The sequence below is a fragment of the Capricornis sumatraensis genome, chromosome 8 (assembly GCF_032405125.1).
Source record: "Capricornis sumatraensis isolate serow.1 chromosome 8, serow.2, whole genome shotgun sequence".
Taxonomy (NCBI): domain Eukaryota; kingdom Metazoa; phylum Chordata; class Mammalia; order Artiodactyla; family Bovidae; genus Capricornis; species Capricornis sumatraensis.
In genome coordinates, this window is record NC_091076.1 from 56,697,153 (window position 1) to 56,717,138 (window position 19,986).

The 19,986-nt window shown below is 38.3% G+C and overlaps 1 protein-coding gene across 1 annotated transcript in view; it reads left to right on the plus strand.

The window, feature by feature from the left end:
* The first annotated feature begins 2,564 nt into the window (after nucleotides 1-2,564).
* Nucleotides 2,565-19,986, plus strand: part of LOC138083557 (phosphatidylcholine transfer protein-like) — a 65,268-nt gene continuing 47,846 nt past the window's right edge. Inside the window, exon 1 of the mRNA XM_068977402.1 lies at nucleotides 2,565-2,699. Coding sequence (XP_068833503.1) covers nucleotides 2,565-2,699 — 135 coding nt within the window. The remainder of the gene's footprint in view (nucleotides 2,700-19,986) is intronic.

The window sequence follows — 19,986 nt, forward strand, 5'->3', positions numbered from 1 at the left end:
CCTCTTCCAACAAGAGAAGACTCTACACATGTACATCACCAGATGGCCAATTCTGAAATCAGATTGATTATATGATGGAAAAGCTCTATAGAGTCAGCAACAACAAGACTGGGAGCTGACTGTGGCTCCAATCATGAGCTGCTTATTGGCAAATTCAGTTTTAAATTGAAGAAAGTAGGGAAAAGCACTAGACCATTCAGATATGACCTAAATCAAGTCCCTTATGATTATACAGTGGAAGTGAGAAATAGATACAAGGGGTTAGATCTGATTGACAGAGTGCCTGAAGAACTATGGATGGAAGTTCATGACATTGTACAGGAGGCAGTGATCAAGGCCATCCCCAAGAAAAAGAAATGCATTAGAAAGACTACAGTAAATAAAACAGACAAAATCCCTTGCCCTACTGGGGCTCACATTCCAATGGTTAAAAAAAAAATTATCATTATCATTTGGAAGATATTAAATTGTTGTTGTTTCAGTCACTAAGTCATGTCCAGCTCTTTTGTGAGCCAAGGACTGATGCCCACTGAGCTCCTCTCTCCATGGGATTTCCCAGGCAAGAGTACTGGAGTGGCTTTCCATTTCATTCTCTAGGGGGCCTTCCCAATCCAGGGATTGAACCTACATTTCCTGCATTTGCAGGTGAATTCTTTACCACTAAACCACTTGGGAAACCCGTAATATTAAATAGCTAGTTTTTAAAAGAAAGTTGATGAGTTGGTCAAAGAAGGTTAGAATTTATTTTTGTCTCCCACATACAACTGTAACCCCCTGTTAGACTTTTTGCCCTAGTACTACAAATATTTATTCCATTTTGCTGATAAATTTGAACACTGGCCTCCATTGAATAAAATACATTGTCTTTACCATTAACATAGCATCTTATGCACAAAGCTAAATTTTTGAGTGAAAAAGCACGTAGATGCATCCTTTAAAAATTTTTCCCCAAAATAACTAAAAAATGGAGATTGGGAAATACATGAGAAAATAAAATTTGAATGTAAAGATATTAAAGAAAATCTTTAATCTAAAAAAGTAACCATCAGCTTTGCATTTTGCTTTAAGGTGACAGGATGGTTCCCAGTCTCCCCTTCCATTTCTGCATATTAATGTCATACAATTCTTGCAGGAAATGTTGTTTTTAGCAGATTCCAGTCTAGGCAATAATCAACAGAGCTCCTGTATGGTACCTGTTGTGAACATGTTAACAGCTACAACTTTTTCAGTGCTGCATGAGCCCAACCTTGCTTCTGAGCCTCCAGCTGGTCACAACTGATTTTGCTGATGTTGCCTAGCTAGAGGCTGAGCTCCCTTCCCGGTTCTTGATAGAGATGAATAATGCAACAATACTCTTCCTCCAGGTTTGTATTATTATTTGAGATCGTAGATTCAAGGACCCTGGATAACTGAAGAGTTCCCATACTGCTTGCCACTAATCAGACCTGAGATGTACTGGCAGGATTGGTTACCAGGAGAGATTGGGTACATTTGGGTTGCAGTTCACTTCTTCTGCCTTCTTCCCCTGCATTTATCAAGTCCACAATTTAGAGCTGCAGCCTTGATGCCCTCTCCTTTATCTAATCTGTTTACACCTCTAGTTTGCTAGTTCAGATTCTAGCTCTGGTGATCTAATTACTGACCTGGATATTCTTGCTTTGAAAAAGACCTTAGAGACTGTCCATCTGGCTTGTTAGACTGGTCAGTTTCTACCAGTCTAATTATTGTTCCCCTGACTGGGTGCAATTTATTGGAAAAGCCTCTTCAAAAAGTGAAGATGAAGACAGGTACAGTCCCAGAGACACTGTGCATAATCTGACTTCTAGCACCTCTGGAACTGTCCTTTGTCTCACTTCAGTATTCATGTTCAAGCTAATTCCTGCTCCCTTGTCAGCTCACCTGATAATACTGTAAGCATCAGTGAAAAAAGCCTAAGGCCCAAATCTCAGGCAAGAATAATTTGTAACTGGAGTTACCTCATGGTAGTGAGGGATACTTTTGGTGTTAATATATGTTAGCTGTTAGACATTCCCCCTGGTCACAGATCTGGGTTTTACATTTATCCCAGTTTCCTGAAGAAGGTCAAGGCTTTTGCAAGCAGAAGTGGCCTTCACTGTGCTAATTCAAGACCCCTTTAAGTCTTCCTTTGGGAACTTCCTGGGATCCACAGCTCTAGACTTTTGGGGGCACCCAGAATGTGGGATGGATTTCATATCATCATCTGTCCCTTTTAATGTTTCCAGCTTTTTCTTTTATCCCTATTTTAAGGGTTTTTTTTTTTTTTTGACACAACAACAACAACTTTTGGTGTACAAATGAATTTGAGCATGGGAGGATGGAATCTTGGAGAAAAGTGAAAGTGAAATTAAAAAGAGAACCAGATGGCTCTTAACAAGAAAGTGGGCTATATTGCCACCAAGTACATTGATAAGTCCTGCCTTCTACCCTATCTCTTTTTGGATTCCTGCCAATCACCCTGGGCCACACTCTTGCCCTGATCTTTAACACATACTAAGCCTGTGTGTGGCCTCCCTTGCATGCGGAAGAGCTGTGGCTGTGGAAGAATGGCCTCTGCCAGCAGGTTCTCTGAAGAGGAGTTCCAGGAGGCCTGTGCAGAACTCCAGCGTCCCCGGGTATCAGGCTGGGAGATACCTGTGGTCACCTCAGTCGTTAAGGTCTACCAGCGGCCACTGAAAAAGGTAAGGTAGCAGCATGCAGGGGACCCCTGGGAGGCTGCAGCCTGTCCGGAACCCAGGAGTCTTCCAGAACTAGGAGGAACAAGTGCTCCTGGGGTGGTGCCTCCAGCTAACTTTGCCACTGTGGAAGCAGGAGGTGAAGAAGTAAACTGAAATTATTCTCAGAGACGTCTGAAGTGTACCCAATGGGGAATGTGGTTTGTTAGAAGTTAGTGATAATGTTATAATGTGGGTCTGCCTGACTATTAGCCCCATGCACTTGCCTGCAAAGGACATGGAGTCCCCCTCCTTGGTTGATGCCAGTGGTATTTGTGTGACAGGGCATATCTTAGGTTTAAATATAGGTAAAGAAGAGACTGGAGTTTCCAGAGAGTGGGTGTTCAGGGTAATGTGTGTGAAGAAATCCAATGAGCTCCTAACTAGCTTCTTGTCCTTGAGCCACCCTCTACCCCTTCCATCTTACACACTACAGCTCAGTCAAGTACCTGAGAGGCTGTGATCTATCAGTTTCCTCCAGTGGCACTGTTGATTGCCAAATTAATAATAATAGCTACAGTAATAGTGAATGCAGCACATGTTGTCTTATGGTCTGGGCACTGTTTAAGTGCTTTGCAGGCATTGCCTTATTCAGTCCTCATGTCAGTCCTAACATAAGGTTCTAGGATTGCAGACAATTGGTTAAGAAACCACAGTGAGCTGTGACTATGATTTAAATGATGCTATAACAAAGCTATTATTATATGTTTGGAAAAGATTTAAATGTAGAAATACTTGAGAGAGTTTACAATGTAACAAATAAATTGTATTTATTTATTTATTTTAAATTTTTATTTTTACTTTATTTTACTTTACAGTACTGTATTGGTTTTGCCATACATTGACATGAATCCACCACGGGTGTACATGTGTCCCCAAACATGAACCCCCCTCCCACCACCCTCCCCATAACATCTCTCAGGGTCATCACCGTGCACCAGCACCAAGCATGCTGTATCCTGCATCAGACATAGACTGGGAATTCGATTCTTACATGATAGTATACATGTTTCAATGCCATTCTCCCAAATCATCCCACCCTCTCCCTCTCCCTCTGAGTCCAAAAGTCCGTTATACACATATGTGTCTCTTTTGCTGTCCTGCATACAGGGTCGTCATTGCCATCTTTCTAAATTCCATATATATGTGTTAGTATACTGTATTGGTGTTTTTCTTTCTGGCTTACTTCACTCTGCACAATCGGCTCTAGTTTCATCCATCTCATCAGAACTGATTCAAATGTAGTCTTTTTAATGGCTGAGTAATACTCCATTGTGTATATGTACCACAGCTTTCTTATCCATTCATCTGCTGACGGACATCTGGGTTGTTTCCATGTCCTGGCTATTATAAACAGTGCTGCGATGAACATTGGAGTACATGTGTCTCTTTCAATTCTGGTTTCCTCGGTGTGTATGCCCAGCAGTGGGATTGCTGGGTCATAAGGCAGTTCTATTTGCAATTTTTAAAGGAATCTCCACACTGTTTTCCATAGTGGCTGCACTAGTTTGCATTCCCACCAACAGTGTAGGAGGGTTCCCTTTTCTCCACACCCTCTCCAGCATTTATTGCTTGCAGATTTTTGGATCGCAGTCATTCTGACTGGTGTGAAGTGGTACCTCATTGTGGTTTTGATTTGCATTTCTCTGATAATGAGTGATGTTGAGCATCTTTTCATGTGTTTGTTAGCCATCTGTATGTCTTCTTTGGAGAAATGTTTATTTAGTTCTTTGGCCCATTTTTTGATTGGGTCGGCCCACTTTCACCACTACTATTCAACATAGTTTTGGAAGTTTTGGCCACAGCAATCAGAGCAGAAAAAGAAATAACAGGAATCCAAATTGGAAAAGAAGAAGTAAAACTTTCACTGTTTGCAGATGACATGATCCTCTGCATAGAAAACCCTAAAGACTCCACCAGAAAATTACTAGAGCTCATCAATGAATATAGTAAAGTTGCAGGATATAAAATCAACACTCAGAAATCCCTTGCATTCCTATACACTAATAATGAGAAAGTAGAAAAAGAAATTAAGGAGACAATTCCATTCACCATTGCAACGAAAAGAATAAAATACTTAGGAATATATTTCCCTAAAGAAACTAAAGACCTATATATAGAAAACTATAAAACACTGATGAAAGAAATCAAAGAGGACACTAATAGATGGAGAAATATACCATGTTCATGGATCAGAAGAATCAATATAGTGAAAATGAGTATACTACCAAAAGCAATTTACAAATTCAATGCAATCCCTATCAAGCTACCAGCCATATTTTTCACAGAACTAGAAAAAATAATTTCAAGATTTGTATGGAAATACAAAAAAAAACTTGAATAGCCAAAGCAATCTTGAGAAAGAAGAATGGAACTGGAGGAATCAATCTGCCTGACTTCAGGCTCTACTACAAAGCCACAGTCATCAAGACAGTATGGTCCTGGCACAAAGACAGAAATATAGATCAATGGAACAAAATAAAAAGCCCAGAGATAAATCCACACACATATGGACACCTTATCTTTGACAAAGGAGGCAAGAATATACAATGGAGTAAAGACAATCTCTTTAACAAGTGGTGCTGGGAAAACTGGTCAACAACTTGTAAAAGAATGAAACTAGATCACTTTCAACACCGCACACAAAAATAAACTCAAAATGGATTAAAGATCTAAGTGTAAGACCAGAAACTATAAAACTCCTAGCGGAGAACATAGGCAAAAGAGGAGAACATAGGCAAAACACTCTCTGACATAAATCACAGCAGGATCCTCTATGATCCACCTCCCAGAATTCTGGAAATAAAAGCAAAAATAAACAAATGTGATCTATTTAAAATTAAAAGCTTCTGCACAACAAAGGAAAATATAAGCAAGGTGAAAAGACAGCCTTCTGAATGGGAGAAAATAATAGCAAATGAAGCAACTGACAAACAATGAATCTCAAAAATATAAATTGTGTTTAAAATAAAACAGATTGTGATTTTAGTAGACACAAATAATTCTGAAACTTGGACAAATTGCTGCTTCTGATAGATTTTAAATTTCTCTTTTCTGATTTAATCACAGAATTTTAAACTTAGAAATTCTCTTCCAAAATCTTTCTGTCCTACACAGTCACATTTTCCTTTCAATTTTTTTAAAAAAATTCTTTTCCTTTTATCAATTTCCCTGTTCTTACCTTCTCTTTTTTTACCCAGGTAATAATGGTAGTAACTTATCTTTACATGGTGCTTTAATATACAAAATGCTTCTACATAATAGTTTTTATTTATCCTTCTCAAGAATTAGAAGATAGATACAGGCTTATTTTCTGATTTTACAGATGGCAAAAGACCCTGAGTTGTTAGATGAGCCATACAAGGCCACATAACTAGTAACCAGATATGAACCTGTTGACTTTGATGAACTCAGTACCAAAATATGCAGCTTGCTTCAATTCAGAAGTAACTTCTCTTTCCCCAAGCTAAGCAAAACTAGTGCAAAGCCACTGGGTGTTATTCCATGTGCTACTTCAGGAATAACATGGATTTTGGAGGCAGATAGTATTGGATTAAAATCTCTGCTCCTCCCCACTCTCATTCATTGACTTAGAAGATATCCATCAAATGTCTACCATGTGGTACTGCTTTGTAGGCACTGCAGATATGCAGAGACTGGGAATTTGGAGCTGCTGGTTCAATAAATGAGCTTCTTGAACAATAAACCATATTCACTGATGATAATAAACTCATAGTATATAATGAAATGGCAGCTGACGATCTCTACAAAGAAAGTAAAGTAGGATGAAGGAATACAAAGATGTTATGGTGGAGGGCATCCAGGGGTGATGTGATGTACTTTAGATACATAGAATATGGAAAGTCTCTCTTCCAGAAGTAACAATCAAGTGGAAATAGAAATAAAATGAGAGATTGTGTCCTGAAAATATCTGGAGGAGAAATGGACCAAAGAATGTTTCTCAAAGCTCAAGCACATTAAAATTGTTTGGGGAGCTCTAAGGATATTAGCTGCGATTCATGGGGTCGTAAAAAGTCGGACATGACTGAGCGACTGAACTGAACTGAAGGACATTAGCAAGATTTAAATAGAGCCCAAATCTAATTGAGTTGTGGTGGAACTTGAAGGGATGGTCCTTAGGAAAAACTCCCCTCTCACATAGAGGTTGATTATTCTGTCCTCCCTACTTTTGTGTATGTTGAAATGCTAGTGCACCAGAATCACCTGCAGGGCCTGTTAAAATTCACAGTAAGAACCCAAATCCCAATTTTGATTCAGTGTGTCTGGATTCAAAGTTTGCTTTTAACTTCTTTTTTCCTTCCACTTCCCCCTTTCTTTCTTTCTCCTCCTTCTTCCCTTTCTCCTTCCTCTTTTCCATTTTCTTTTTAACCAGTTCTCTGGTTACATAGAAATTCCTGGTCCAGGGACCAGACTTTGATAACCATTGATGTATGCAGAGCATCTTGCGTGGTGCTCAAGGAGGTTCTGACTTTGGAGTCAGGAGAGGGCCCTAGAGATGAGAAATGGTGGGAAGTGAAAGGCAAGAGTGAAAGTAAAAGAGTATCTTAAGATGAAAGCAACATCTACTTTAAGACTCACTTTCCCTGATTTTTAAATTAGTGGCCACTTGGGAGTGAATGTGGTTCCCTGAACAGTGCTGAGAAGTTCTCCTGGCAGGATAGGGTCATAGATCACTTGCAGAAGTTTTCCAGGGAACTACAGTCAGGTCTAGATAGAGCTTTAGGCTGGTTCCTATGTCGGTAGACACAGTGACATGACTGTCGGTTTGCAGAGGCTCACATCATTGACTCTGACCAAGAAAATGTTGATATAAAAAAAGATCTGGGGGGAAGAAAGATCTGGGAATTCCCTGGAAGTCCAGGGGCTAGGAGTCTGTACTTTCACTGTTGAAGTCATGGATTTGATCCCTGGGCAGGGAACTAAAACCCCACAAGCCACACAACGTGGCAAAATACCAAGATCTGGTTGATGGTTGATTTCTTATGTTTTTTAAGCCCACTGTCTGGCACTGTGAGAGGGGCCTGTGTTTGTTCTTTCATAGGTCTTCTAATCAGTGAGTTTGGTGCGGGGCAGACCATTTTTTCCCAGGACTGTTTGTTCTTTCATATCCTATGCTGGCAATCTACTAACCTGTTGAAAGCCTGGTCTCTTGAGTAAAACTCTGTGGCTCGCCAGGCTGGGCTGAGAGAAAGTTTGACCTTTCAGAGAGAAGCAGATATTTAATTGCCATGAGAACACACTTACCTCCATGAAAGAGAAGTTTCCACTCCCATTCTCGAGGTGGGGTCACAATCTGATAGCATCATGGGATTTTTTACTTCTGGATGACAGGACTATTCTACTTTCTCCCACCCTTCTATGTACCAGCATGATTGTTGGAACAGTTACTGTACCCAGGACACTTAATAGAGGCCACATTTCTCTCTCTCTCTTGCCCCTATTCCTTCATCCTGGAGATCCCTGAGCATACAACCGGATAGACAGACATGCCAGAGCCTCAGTTCTCTTTCAGGAGATGGTGTGGTATCAGGCAGTATGAAGATGCTCGTTTCAAGATGTAGCTTTGAGGGAATGAAGGGAGAGGGATGAGGAAGATTCCCTACTTCTGTCTGCAGATAAAAGTATAATTTTTGCCTCACACAAACTACTCGACCAAACTTAGGAGGACAGAAATCAAAAGGAAGAAAGAATTCAACCTTCTTCAAGGAAAGAATTCAACCTTCTTTGAAGCCTGGGAAAAGGAAACCTCAAACACAATAACTTAAAAAAATGAAAAGACAGAGAAATACTGCACAAATGAAGGAACAAACAAGACACACAGAAGTCCAAATAAATGAAGAAAAAATAGGAAAATTACCTGAAAATGAATTCAGAATAATGATAGTAAAGATGATCAAAAACCTTGAAAACAAAATGGAGAAAATGTAGGCATCAATTAACAAAGACTTAGAAAAATTAAAGAATAAACATACAGAGATGAACAACACAATTACTGAAATTAAGAATACTCTAGAAGGAATCAGTAGCAAAATATCTGAAGCAGAAGAAAGAATCAGTGAGCTGGAAGATAAAATGGTGGAAATAACTTCTGAAGAGGAGAATAAAGTAAAAAGAATGAAAAGAGCTGATAACAGTCTCAGAGGTCTCTGAGACCATTTCAAACATTTATAGGAGTCCCAGAAGAAGAAGAGAAAAAGAAAGGATATGAGAAAATTTTTGAAGAGACTATAGTTGAAAATGTCCTCAGTGTGGAAAAGGAAATAATCAAGTCCAAGAGGCACAAAGAGTCCCATACAGCATAAACCCAAAGAGAAACATACTAATCAAATTAACAAATATTAAACAGAAACAGAAAATATTAAAAGCAGCAAGGGAGAGGTCACATGTAACATACAATGGAAACACCATACTCTTAACAACTGAACTTTCAGCAGAAACTCTGTAGGCCAGAAGGGAATGGCAGGATATATTTAAAGTACTGAAAAGGAAAAATATTCAACCAATATTATTGTATTCAGCAAGGATCTCATTCAAAACTGAGGGAGAAATAAAAAACTTTTCAGACAAGCAGAAGTTAAGAGAATAGAGTACACAAAACCAGCTTTACAAAAAATGTTAAACAGACTTATATGGTCAAGAAATACAATAGAAGAAAAAAGATCTACAAAATCAACCCTGAACAATTAGAAAATGGTAAAAGGAATGTATATATCAATAATTACTTTAAATGTAAATGGATTAAATGGTCCAACCAAAAGACAAAGACTGGCTGAATGGATATAAAAACAAGACCCATATATATGTTGTCTACAAGAAACCCACTTCAGACCTCAAGACATATATAGATTGAAAGTGAGAGGATGGAAAACTATATTCCATGCCAATGGGAAGCAAAACAACACTGAAGTAGCAACCCTTATATCAGACAAAATAGACCTTAAAATAAAGATTACAAGAGATAAGGAAAGACACTACATAATAATCAAAGTATCAATCCAAGAGGAAGACATAAAAATTGTAAGTATCTATGCATCCAAGACAGGCGGGTCATGGTGGAGAAGTCTGACAGAATGTGGTCCACTGGAGAAGGGAATGGCAAACTACTTCAGTATTCTTGCCTTGAGAACCCCATGAATAGTATGAAAAGGCAAAATAATAGGATACTGAAAGAGGAACTCCTCAGGTCAGTAGGTGCCCAATATGCTACTGGAGATCAGTGGAGAAATAACTCCAGAAAGAATGAAGGGACGGAGCCAAGCAAAAACAAGACCTAGTTGTGGATGTGACTAGTGATAGAAGCAAGGTCTGATGCTGTAAACAGCAATATTGCATAGGAACCTGGAATGTCAGGTCCATGAATCAAGGCAAATTGGTCAAACAAGAGATGGCAAGAGTGAACGTTGACATTCTAGGAATCAGCGAACTAAAATGGACTGGAATGGGTGAATTTAACTCAGATGACCATTTTATCTACTACTGCGGGCAGGAATCCCTCAGAAGAAATGGAGTAGCCATTATGGTCAACAAAAGAGTCCAAGATGCAGTACTTGGATGCAATCTCGAAAATGACAGAATGATCTCTGTTCGTTTCCAAGGCAAACCATTCAATATCACAGTTATCCAAGTCTATGCACCAACCAGTAACGCTGAAGAAGCTGAAGTTGAACGGTTCTATGAAGACCTACAATACCTTTTAGAACTAACACCCAAACAAGATGTCCTTTTCATTATAGGGGACTGGAATGCAAAAGTAGGAAGTCAAGAAACACCTGGAGTAACAGCAAATTTGGCCTTGGAATGCAGAATGAAGCAGGGCAAAGACTAATAGAGTTTTGCCAAGAAAATGCACTGGTCGTAGCAAACATCCTCTTCCAACAACACAAGAGAAGACTCTACACATGGACATCACCAGATAGTCAACACTGAAATCAGATTGATTATATTCTTTGCAGCCAAAGATGGAGAAGCTCTATACAGTCAACAAAAACAAGACCAGGGGCTGACTGTGGCTCAGATCATGAACTTCTTATAACCAAATTCAGACATAAATTGAAGAAAGTAGGGAAAACCACTAGACAGTTCAGTTCAGTCATGTCCGACTCTTTGCGACCCCATGAATCGCAGCACGCCAGGCCTCCCTGTCCATCACCATCTCCTGGAGTTCACTCAGACTCACGTCCATTGAATCCGTGATGCCATACAGCCATCTCATCCTCTGTCGTCCCCTTCTACTCCTGCCCTCAATCCCTCCCAGCATCAGAGTCTTTTCCAATGAGTCAACTCTTCACATGAGGTGACCAAAGTACTGGAGCTTCAGCTTTAACATCATTCCTTCCAAAGAAATCCCAGGGCTGATCTCCTTCAGAATGGACTGGTTGGATCTCCTTGCAGTCCAAGGGACTCTCAAGAGTCTTCTCCAACACCACAGTTCAAAAGCATCAATTCTTCAGCGCTCAGCCTTCTTCACAGTCCAGCTCTCACATCCATACTCAGGTATGACCTAAATCAAATCCCTTATGATTATACAGAGGAAGTGAGAAATAGATTTAAGGGCCTAGATCTGATAGATAGAGTGCCTGATGAACTATGGCCTGAGGATTGTGACATTGTACAGGAGACAGGAATCAAGACCATCCCCATGAAACAGAAATGCAGAAGAACAAAATGGCTGTCTGGGGAGGCCTTACAAATAACTGTGAAAAGAAGAGAAGTGAAAAGCAAAGGAGAAAAGGAAAGACATAAGCATCTGAATGCAGAGTTCCAAAGAATAGCAAGAAGAGATAAGACAGCTTTCCTAGTGATCAATGCAAAGAAATAGAGGAAAATAACAGAATGGGAAAGACTAGAGATCTCTTTAAGAAAATTAGAGATACTAAGGGAACATTTCATGCAAAGATGGGCTCGATAAAAGACAGGAATGGTATGGACTTAACAGAAGCAGAAGATGTTAAGAAGAGGTGGCAGGAATACACAGAAGAACTGTACAAAAAAGATCTTCAAGACCAAGATAATCATGATGGTGTAATCACTCACCTAGAGCCAGACATCCTGGAACATGAAGTCAAGTGGGCCTTGGAAAGCATCACTATGAACAAAGCTAGTGGAGGTGATGAAATTCCAGCTGAGCTATTTCAAATCCTGAATGATGATGCTGTGAAAGTGCTGCACTCAATATGCCAGCAAATTTGGAAAACTCAGCAGTGGCCACTGGAAAGGGTCAGTTTTCATTCCAATCCCAAAGAAAGGCAATACCAAAGAATGTTCAAACTACCAAACAAATGCACTCATCTCACACGCTAGTAAAGTAATGCTCAAAATTCTCTAAGCCAGGCCTTAGCAATATGCGAACTGTGAACTTCCAGATGTTCAAGCTGGTTTTAGAAAAGGCAGAGGAACCAGAGATCAAATTGCCAACATCCGCTGGATCATGGAAAAAGCAAGAGAGTTCCAGAAAAACATCTATTTCCGTTTTATTGACTATGCCAAAGCCTTTGACTATGTGGATCACAATAAACTGCGGAAAATTCTGAAAGAGATGGGAATACTAGACCACCTGACCTACCTCTTGAGAAACCTATATGCCGGTCAGGAAGCAATAGTTAGAACTTGACATGGAACAACAGACTGGTTCCAGATAGGAAAATGATTACGTTAAGGCTGTATATTGTCACCCTGCTTATTTAACTTCCATGCAGAGTACATCATGAGAAAAGCTGGACTGGAAGAAGCACAAGCTAGAATCAAGATTGCTGGGAGAAATATCAATAACCTCAGATATGCAGATGACACCACCCTTATAGCAGAAAGTGAAGAGGAACTGAAAAGCCTCTTGATGAAAGTGAAAGAGGAGAGTGAAAACGTTGGCTTATAGCTCAATATTCAGAAAACGAAGATCATGGCATCTGGTCCTATCACTTCATGAGAAATAGATGGGTAAACAGTGGAAACAGTGTCAGACTTTATTTTTGAGGCTCCAAAATCACTGCAGATAGTGACTGCAGCCATGAAATTAAAAGACACTTACTCCTTGGAAGAAAAGTTATGACCAACATAAATACCCTATTGAAAGCAGAGACATTACTTTGCCAACAAAGGTCCATCTAGTGAAGGCTATTGTTTTTTCCAGAGGTCATGTATGGATGTGAGAGTTGGACTGTGAAGAAGGCTGAGAGCCAAAGAATTGATGCTTTGGAACTGTGGTGTTGGAGAAGACTCTTGAGAGTCCCTTGGACTGTAAGGAGATCCAACCAGTCCATTCTGAAGGAGATCAGCCCTGGGATTTCTTTGGAAAGAATGATGTTAAAGATGAAGCTCCAGTACTTTGGCCACCTCATGGGAAGAGTTGACTCATTGGAAAAGACTCTGATGCTGGGAGGGATTGGGGGCAGGAGGAGAAGGGGACGCTAGAGGATGAAATGGCTGGATGCCATCACTGACTCGATGGACTTGAATCTGAGTGAACTCCGGGAGATGGTGATGGACAGGGAGGCCTGGTGTACTGTGATTCATGGGATCGCAAAGAGTCGGACACAACTGAAAGACTGAACTGAGATGAACTGATGCATCCAACATATGCCAGCCTGAATACATAAGACAAGGAGTAATAGACATATAAAGATAAACTGACAATAACCCAAAATTAGTATGGGACTTTAGCACCCCACTCACATCAATGGACAGATTTTCAAAACAGATAATTAATAAGGAAATACAAGTCTTAAATGATACTTTAGATGAGATGGATCTCATTGATATCTTCAGGACATTTCATGCAAATGCAGAAGAGTACACCTTCTTCCCAAGTACACGTGGAACATTCTCCAGGATAGACCACATCTTGGGTCACAAATCAAACCTCAGTAAATTTAAGAAAATTAAAATCATATCAAGCATCTTCTCCAACCACAATGCTATGAGACTAGATATCAATTAGAGGAAAAAAAACTGTAAGAAATACAAATACATGGAGATTAAACAACATATTTCTGAATAACCAACAGGTTACTGAAGAAATGAAAATGGAAATTAAAAAATTTCTAGTAATAAATGACAATGAAAACACAACTCAAAATCTATGGGATGCAGCAAAAGCAGTCCTAAGAGGGAAGTTTATAGCAATACAATCCTACCCCAAGAAACAAGAAAAACATCAAATAGACAACCTAACATTACACCTAAAGCAACTGGAAAAAGAAGAAGGAAAAAAAATTAGTAGAAGAAAGAAATCATAAAGATCCAAGCAGAAATAAATGAAAAAGAAATTAAAGAAACAACAGTAAACATTAATAAAATAAACACTGGTTCTTTGAAAAGAAACAAAATTGACAAACTCTTAGCCAGACTCATCAAGAGAAAAAGAGAAGAATCAAATCAACAAATTAGAAATGAAAAAGGAGAGGTTCAGCAGACAGTGAAGAAATACAAAGGATTATAAGAGACTATTATGAACAACTATATGGCAATAAAATAGATAACCTGGAAGAAATGGACAAATTCTTAGAAAAATTCAATCTTCCAAGACTGAGCCAGGAAGAAATAGAAATTATGAACAGCCCAATTACAAGCACTGACATTGAAGATGTGATCAAAAATCTCCCCCAAAACAAAAGCCCAGGACCAGATGGTTTCAAAGGAGAATTCTATCAAACATTTAGAGAAGAGCTAGTGCCTATCCTTCTAAAACTCTTTCACAAAATTGCAGAGGAAAGAATGCTTCCAAATTCATTCTACAAGGCCTCCATCACCCTGATATCAAAACCAGACAAAGACAACACAGAAAAAGAGAACTACAAGCCAGTATCACTAATGAACATAGATGCAAAAATCCTCTACAAAATTTTAGGAGAATTCAGCAATACATCAAAAAGTTCATACAGCATGATCAAGTTGGGTTTATTCCAAAAATGCAAGGATTCTTCAATATATGCAAATCAATCAATGTGATACACCATGTTAACAAATTGAAAGATAAAAACCATATGATCATCTCAATAGATGCAGAAAAAGCCTTTGATAAAATTCAGCACCCATTTATGATTAAAACTCTTCAAAAAAAATGGGCATAGAAGGAAACTACTTCAACTTAGTAAAGACCCTAAAGCAAACATTATTCTCAGTGATGAAAAACAGAAAGCATTCCCCCTAAGATCAGGAACAAAACAAGGGTGTCCACTTTCACCACTGTTATTCAACATAGTTCTGGAAGTCCTAGCTACAGCAATCAGAGGAGAAAAAGAAGTAAAAGGAATCTAGACTGGAAAAGAAGAAGTAAAGGTCTCACTGTTTACAGAAGACATGACACTGTGCATAGAAAACCCTAAAGAGAATATCAGAAAATTACTAGAGCTAATCAATGAATTTCACAATGTGGCAGGATCCAAAATCAGTACACAGAAATCACTCGCATTTCTATATGCTAACAATGAAATATCAGAAAGAGAAATTAAGGAATCAATCCCATTCACCATTGCAACAAAAAGAATTAAATATCTAGGAATAAACTTATCTAAAGAGATAAAAGAACTATACACAGAAAACTATAAGACACTAATTAAAGAAATCAAAGACAAAATAAACATATGGAGTGATATTCCATGTTCCTCAGTAGGAAGAATCAATATTGTTAAAATGGCAATACTATCCAATGCAATCTACAGATTTAATGTGATGTCTATCAAATTACCAAGGGCATCTTTTACAGAACTAGAACAAAAAATTTCACAATTCTTGTGGAAACACAAAAGATCCCGAATAGCCAAAGCAGTCTTGAGAAAGAAGAATGGAGCTGGAGGAATCAACTTTCCTGACTTCAGATTATTCTGCAAATGTACAGTCATCAAGACACTGTGGTACTGGCACAAAAACAGAAATATAGACCAATGGAACTAGATAGAAGACCGGAAATAAACCCATGCACCTATGGGTACATTATTCTTGGCAAAGGAGGCAAGAATATACAATGGGGGCAAAGACAGCCTCTTCAATAAATGATATTGGGAAAACTGGACAGCTAAATGTAAAAGAATAAAATTAGAACACTTCCTAACACCATACACAACGATAAACTCAAAATGGATTAAAGACCTAAATGTAAGATAGAACTATAAACTCTTAGAGGAAAACAGGCAGAACACTCAATGACATAAATGAAAGCAAGATCCTCTATGACCTACTTCCTATAGTAATGGAAATAAGAACAAAAGTAAGCAAGTGGGACTTGATTAAGCTTAAAAGCTTTTGCACAACAAAGGAAACTATAAGCAAGGTGAAAAGACAGCCCTCAGGATGGGAGAAAATAACAGTAAATGAAACTACTGACAAAAGATTAATTTCCAAAATATATAAGGAGCTCATACAACTCAATGCCTGAAAAACAAACAATCCAATCAAAAAGTGGGAAAAAGACCTAAACAGACATTTATCCAAAGAAGACATACAGATGGCTAACAAACACATGAAAAGATGTTCAGCATCACTCATTATTAGAGAAATGCAAATCAAAACTACAATGAGATATCACCTCATACTGGTCAGAATGGCCCTCATCAAAATGTCTACAAATAATAAATGCTGGAAAGGGTGTGGAGAAAAGGGAATGCTCTTTCACTGTTGGTGGGAATGTAAATTGATACAGCCACTATGGAAGATGGCATGGAGATTCCTTTAAAAACTGGGATTAAAACCACCATATGACCCAGCAATCCCACTCTTAGGCATATACCCTGAGGAAACCAAAACTGAAAGAGGCACATGTATCCCATTGTTCATTGCAGCACTATTTACAATAGCTAGAACATGGAAGCAACCTAGATGTCCATCAACAGATGAATGGATAAAGAAGTTGTGGTACATATACACAATGGAATATTACTCAGCCATAAAAAGGAACACATTTGAATCAGTTCTAATGACGTTGATGAACCTAAAACCTGTTATACAGAGTGAAGTGAGTCAGAAAATGAAAGATAAATACCATATTCTAACACATATTTAGAATCTAGAAAAATGGTTCTGAAAAATTTATTTACAGGGCAACAGTGGAGAAACAGACATAGAGAACAGACTTATGGACCTGGCGAGGGAGGGGATGAGATGTATGGATAGAGTAACATGGAAACTTACATTACCATATGTAAACTAGACAGCCAGTGGGAATGTGCTGTATGGCTCAGGAATCTCAAACAGGGGCTCTGTATCAACCTAGAGGGGTGGAGTGGGGAGGGAGATGGAAAGGAGTTTCAAAGGGGAGGGGATATATGTATAGCTATGGCTGATTCATGTTGAGATTTGACAGAAAACAGCAAAATTCTGTAAAGCAATTATCCTTCAATAAAAAATAAATTAAATAAATAAATATATATATATATATATATAATAATTATATATATATATATATAATCTTTGTGCTGCCACCCTGTCTTTAACCCCATCCTTGCATGAAGATCACACCAGGTGGCTATTAATCAACCAAAGCTTTTATTATCATTGGGCCTTGGAAAACCGTGACAGGTTTTTGTTTTTTAATATAAATTACTCTTGCTATAACTTTGTGTATTTCAATGGATTATTATTAGGTTGGCACAAACATAATTGTAGTTTCAGATCATGTATTTTAAATCTTTATAGCAAGGTTCAAACACATCCTTATTAATCAAAATAAGAATCATTACAATCAACACATTTTTGAAAACAAGAAGTAAGTTTGTTTATTCCTATAGCATAAAAATCCAAGCTTCAGGTTTTAAAGACTCTAGAAAGCATTTTTTGCCTCTTGCTTGTTGTGAAAGCATTTTCTCTGCAAAAAGTTGTCGAGATGCTTGAAGAAGTGGTAGTTGGTTGGCAAGAGGTCAGATGAATCTGGCAGATGAGGCAAAACTTCATAGACGACTTCATTCAACTTTTGAGGCATTGGTTGTGTAACATACAGTCAGGAGTTGTCATGGAGAAGAATTAGATCCTTTCTGTAGACCAATGCCCGCTGCAGGCATTGAAGTTTTTGGTGCATCTAATTTATTTGCTGAGCATACTTCTCAGATGCAGTGTTTTTTTTCCAGAATTCAGAAAGCTACAGTGAATCAGATCAGCAGCAGACCTCCAAACAGTGACCATGACCTTTTTTTCGTGCAAGTTTGGCTTTGGAAAATGCTTTGGAGCTTGTTCCCATTTCAACCATTGAGCTAGTTGTTGCTGGTTGCCCTATAAAGCCCACTTTTCATTGTATGTCACAATCTGATTGAGAAATGGTTCATTGTTGCTGCATAGAATTAGAGAAAATGACTCTAAAATGACAATTTTTCTGTGATTAGCTCATGAAGCACCAAGCTTTCTCATCTTCCAATTTGTGCCAAATGCTGAATGATCATAAGCAGTCAACACTGAGTTCTTGGGCAACCTCTTGTGCAGTTGTAAGAGGATCAGCTTTGATGATTCTCCCAGTTGGTCACCGTCAACTTCTGATGGCCAGTCATTGCACTCCTCATCTTCAAGGCTCTTGTCTCCTTTTCAAAACTTCTTGAAACACCACTGCACTGTACATTCATTAGTAGTTCCTAGGCCAAATTCTTTGCTAATGTTGTGAGTTGTCTCCAAAGCTTTATGACCCATTTTAAACTTGAATAAGAAAATTACTCTAATTTGTTTTTGGTCTAGCATCATTTTGCTAGTCTAAAATAAATATAAAATAAACAGCAAGTAATAAGTCATTATCAAACAACATAAAGCGAGAAATGCACATTAAAATGATGTATAATATAACCACATTTCTATAAGAATGTATTCCAATATCAAAGGGAAAATTTCAGCAATGCAAAACAGCAATTACTTTTGTCCCAACCTAATATTTATCTAATAATATTTTGGGAGAAGTCAGTGACTTTTGGAGGCAGGATAATAAACTTTGAACTCTACTGTCACATCACTGGCTTCAGGTCCAAGTTCTGTTGCAACTAATGAACTTCAAGTCAACTGTGTTATGACTTGGGTAATTTTCATAACATATATATATATAATTAAAAGCTTTGAAGATTTATTAACTACCATAAAATACATTAACGTGTGTGATTCAATGTTTTTAGTAAATTTATGGAGTTATGCAACATTCACCACAGTCTAATTTTGGAACATTTGTGTAACTTCCAAATAAATGTCTTGCTCATTTGTAATCTCGTTTTGTTCCCATTCCCAGTCTCAGACAAACAGCAAGCTACTTCCTGTGTCTACAGAGTTAACTTTTCTAGGAAATTCTCAGAATTTCCTTAAACCTCAATTTTGTTGTCTTTAAATGGGTTTACTAATGGTCCACACTCATGTTTTCATTGTGCAGATTAAGTAGGGTAACCCCTGTAAAGCACTCAGCCCAGGCCCTGGTATTTAGTAAGTACTCAATAAGCATTTGCTATTGATGTTATCTTAGCCAGCTCTCTACAGTCCTTCAGTGTTAAACTTGCTGTGTGTTTTTGAAGAGGTATCAAATACTGAATCAGATTTAGTCACCTGTTTCTCTTCTTACGGTCATGGTGTACACTTTCCAGTTGCAGCTACAGCTTTGATACCTGCAATTAAGAGTGATTCTCCTTGATGAAAAAATGTTTGCTTTTCATACATTCTGAGTCTGTTACTCGTGTCTCAGAGGGCTAGTGTTGGAAATCTTCGAAAGTAGTGGATTGAGGAGACTTCCTGGGACCTGAGGAATGGAAATGAACTCTTCTATTAAAGGCAAAGAAAATTCAGTGCACACTTGATGTGTACTGACAGGATTAGAAAGATGTGATTCATCAGGGCTGTCTTATAATTAGTGACATAAATGCAGATAAATACCAAAGTTGAAGCAAATGAGAGATGACTTTCTCCAGGTCAAGTGGCAGAGTATAGGGGCAGTAGGGGTTACTCCTCTGTAAGAATTACTGTCATGTAGGAATTGCAAATGTCATATGCAAACACTATGATATTTGAATATTTGTCATATATAAAGGCATTGGCTCTTATAGAGTTTATTCTGCTTTAGGACAAGTAACTGTACAATTGTCAGTAGTGTTTCACTAAGTATGTTAATATTTAGAGTATTTATATATAAAGTTTTTAACAGTACTTTAGTATAATATCAAATAAAAAACAAACCTGGACTTAGTAAAGAAAGACTTTCATTCAAAGGATTATTACCAAGGGTTGAGGGGGTTATTATAGTAAGTAGAATTATTGTTGCTGTTCAGTTGCTCAGTCATGTCCGACTCTTTGT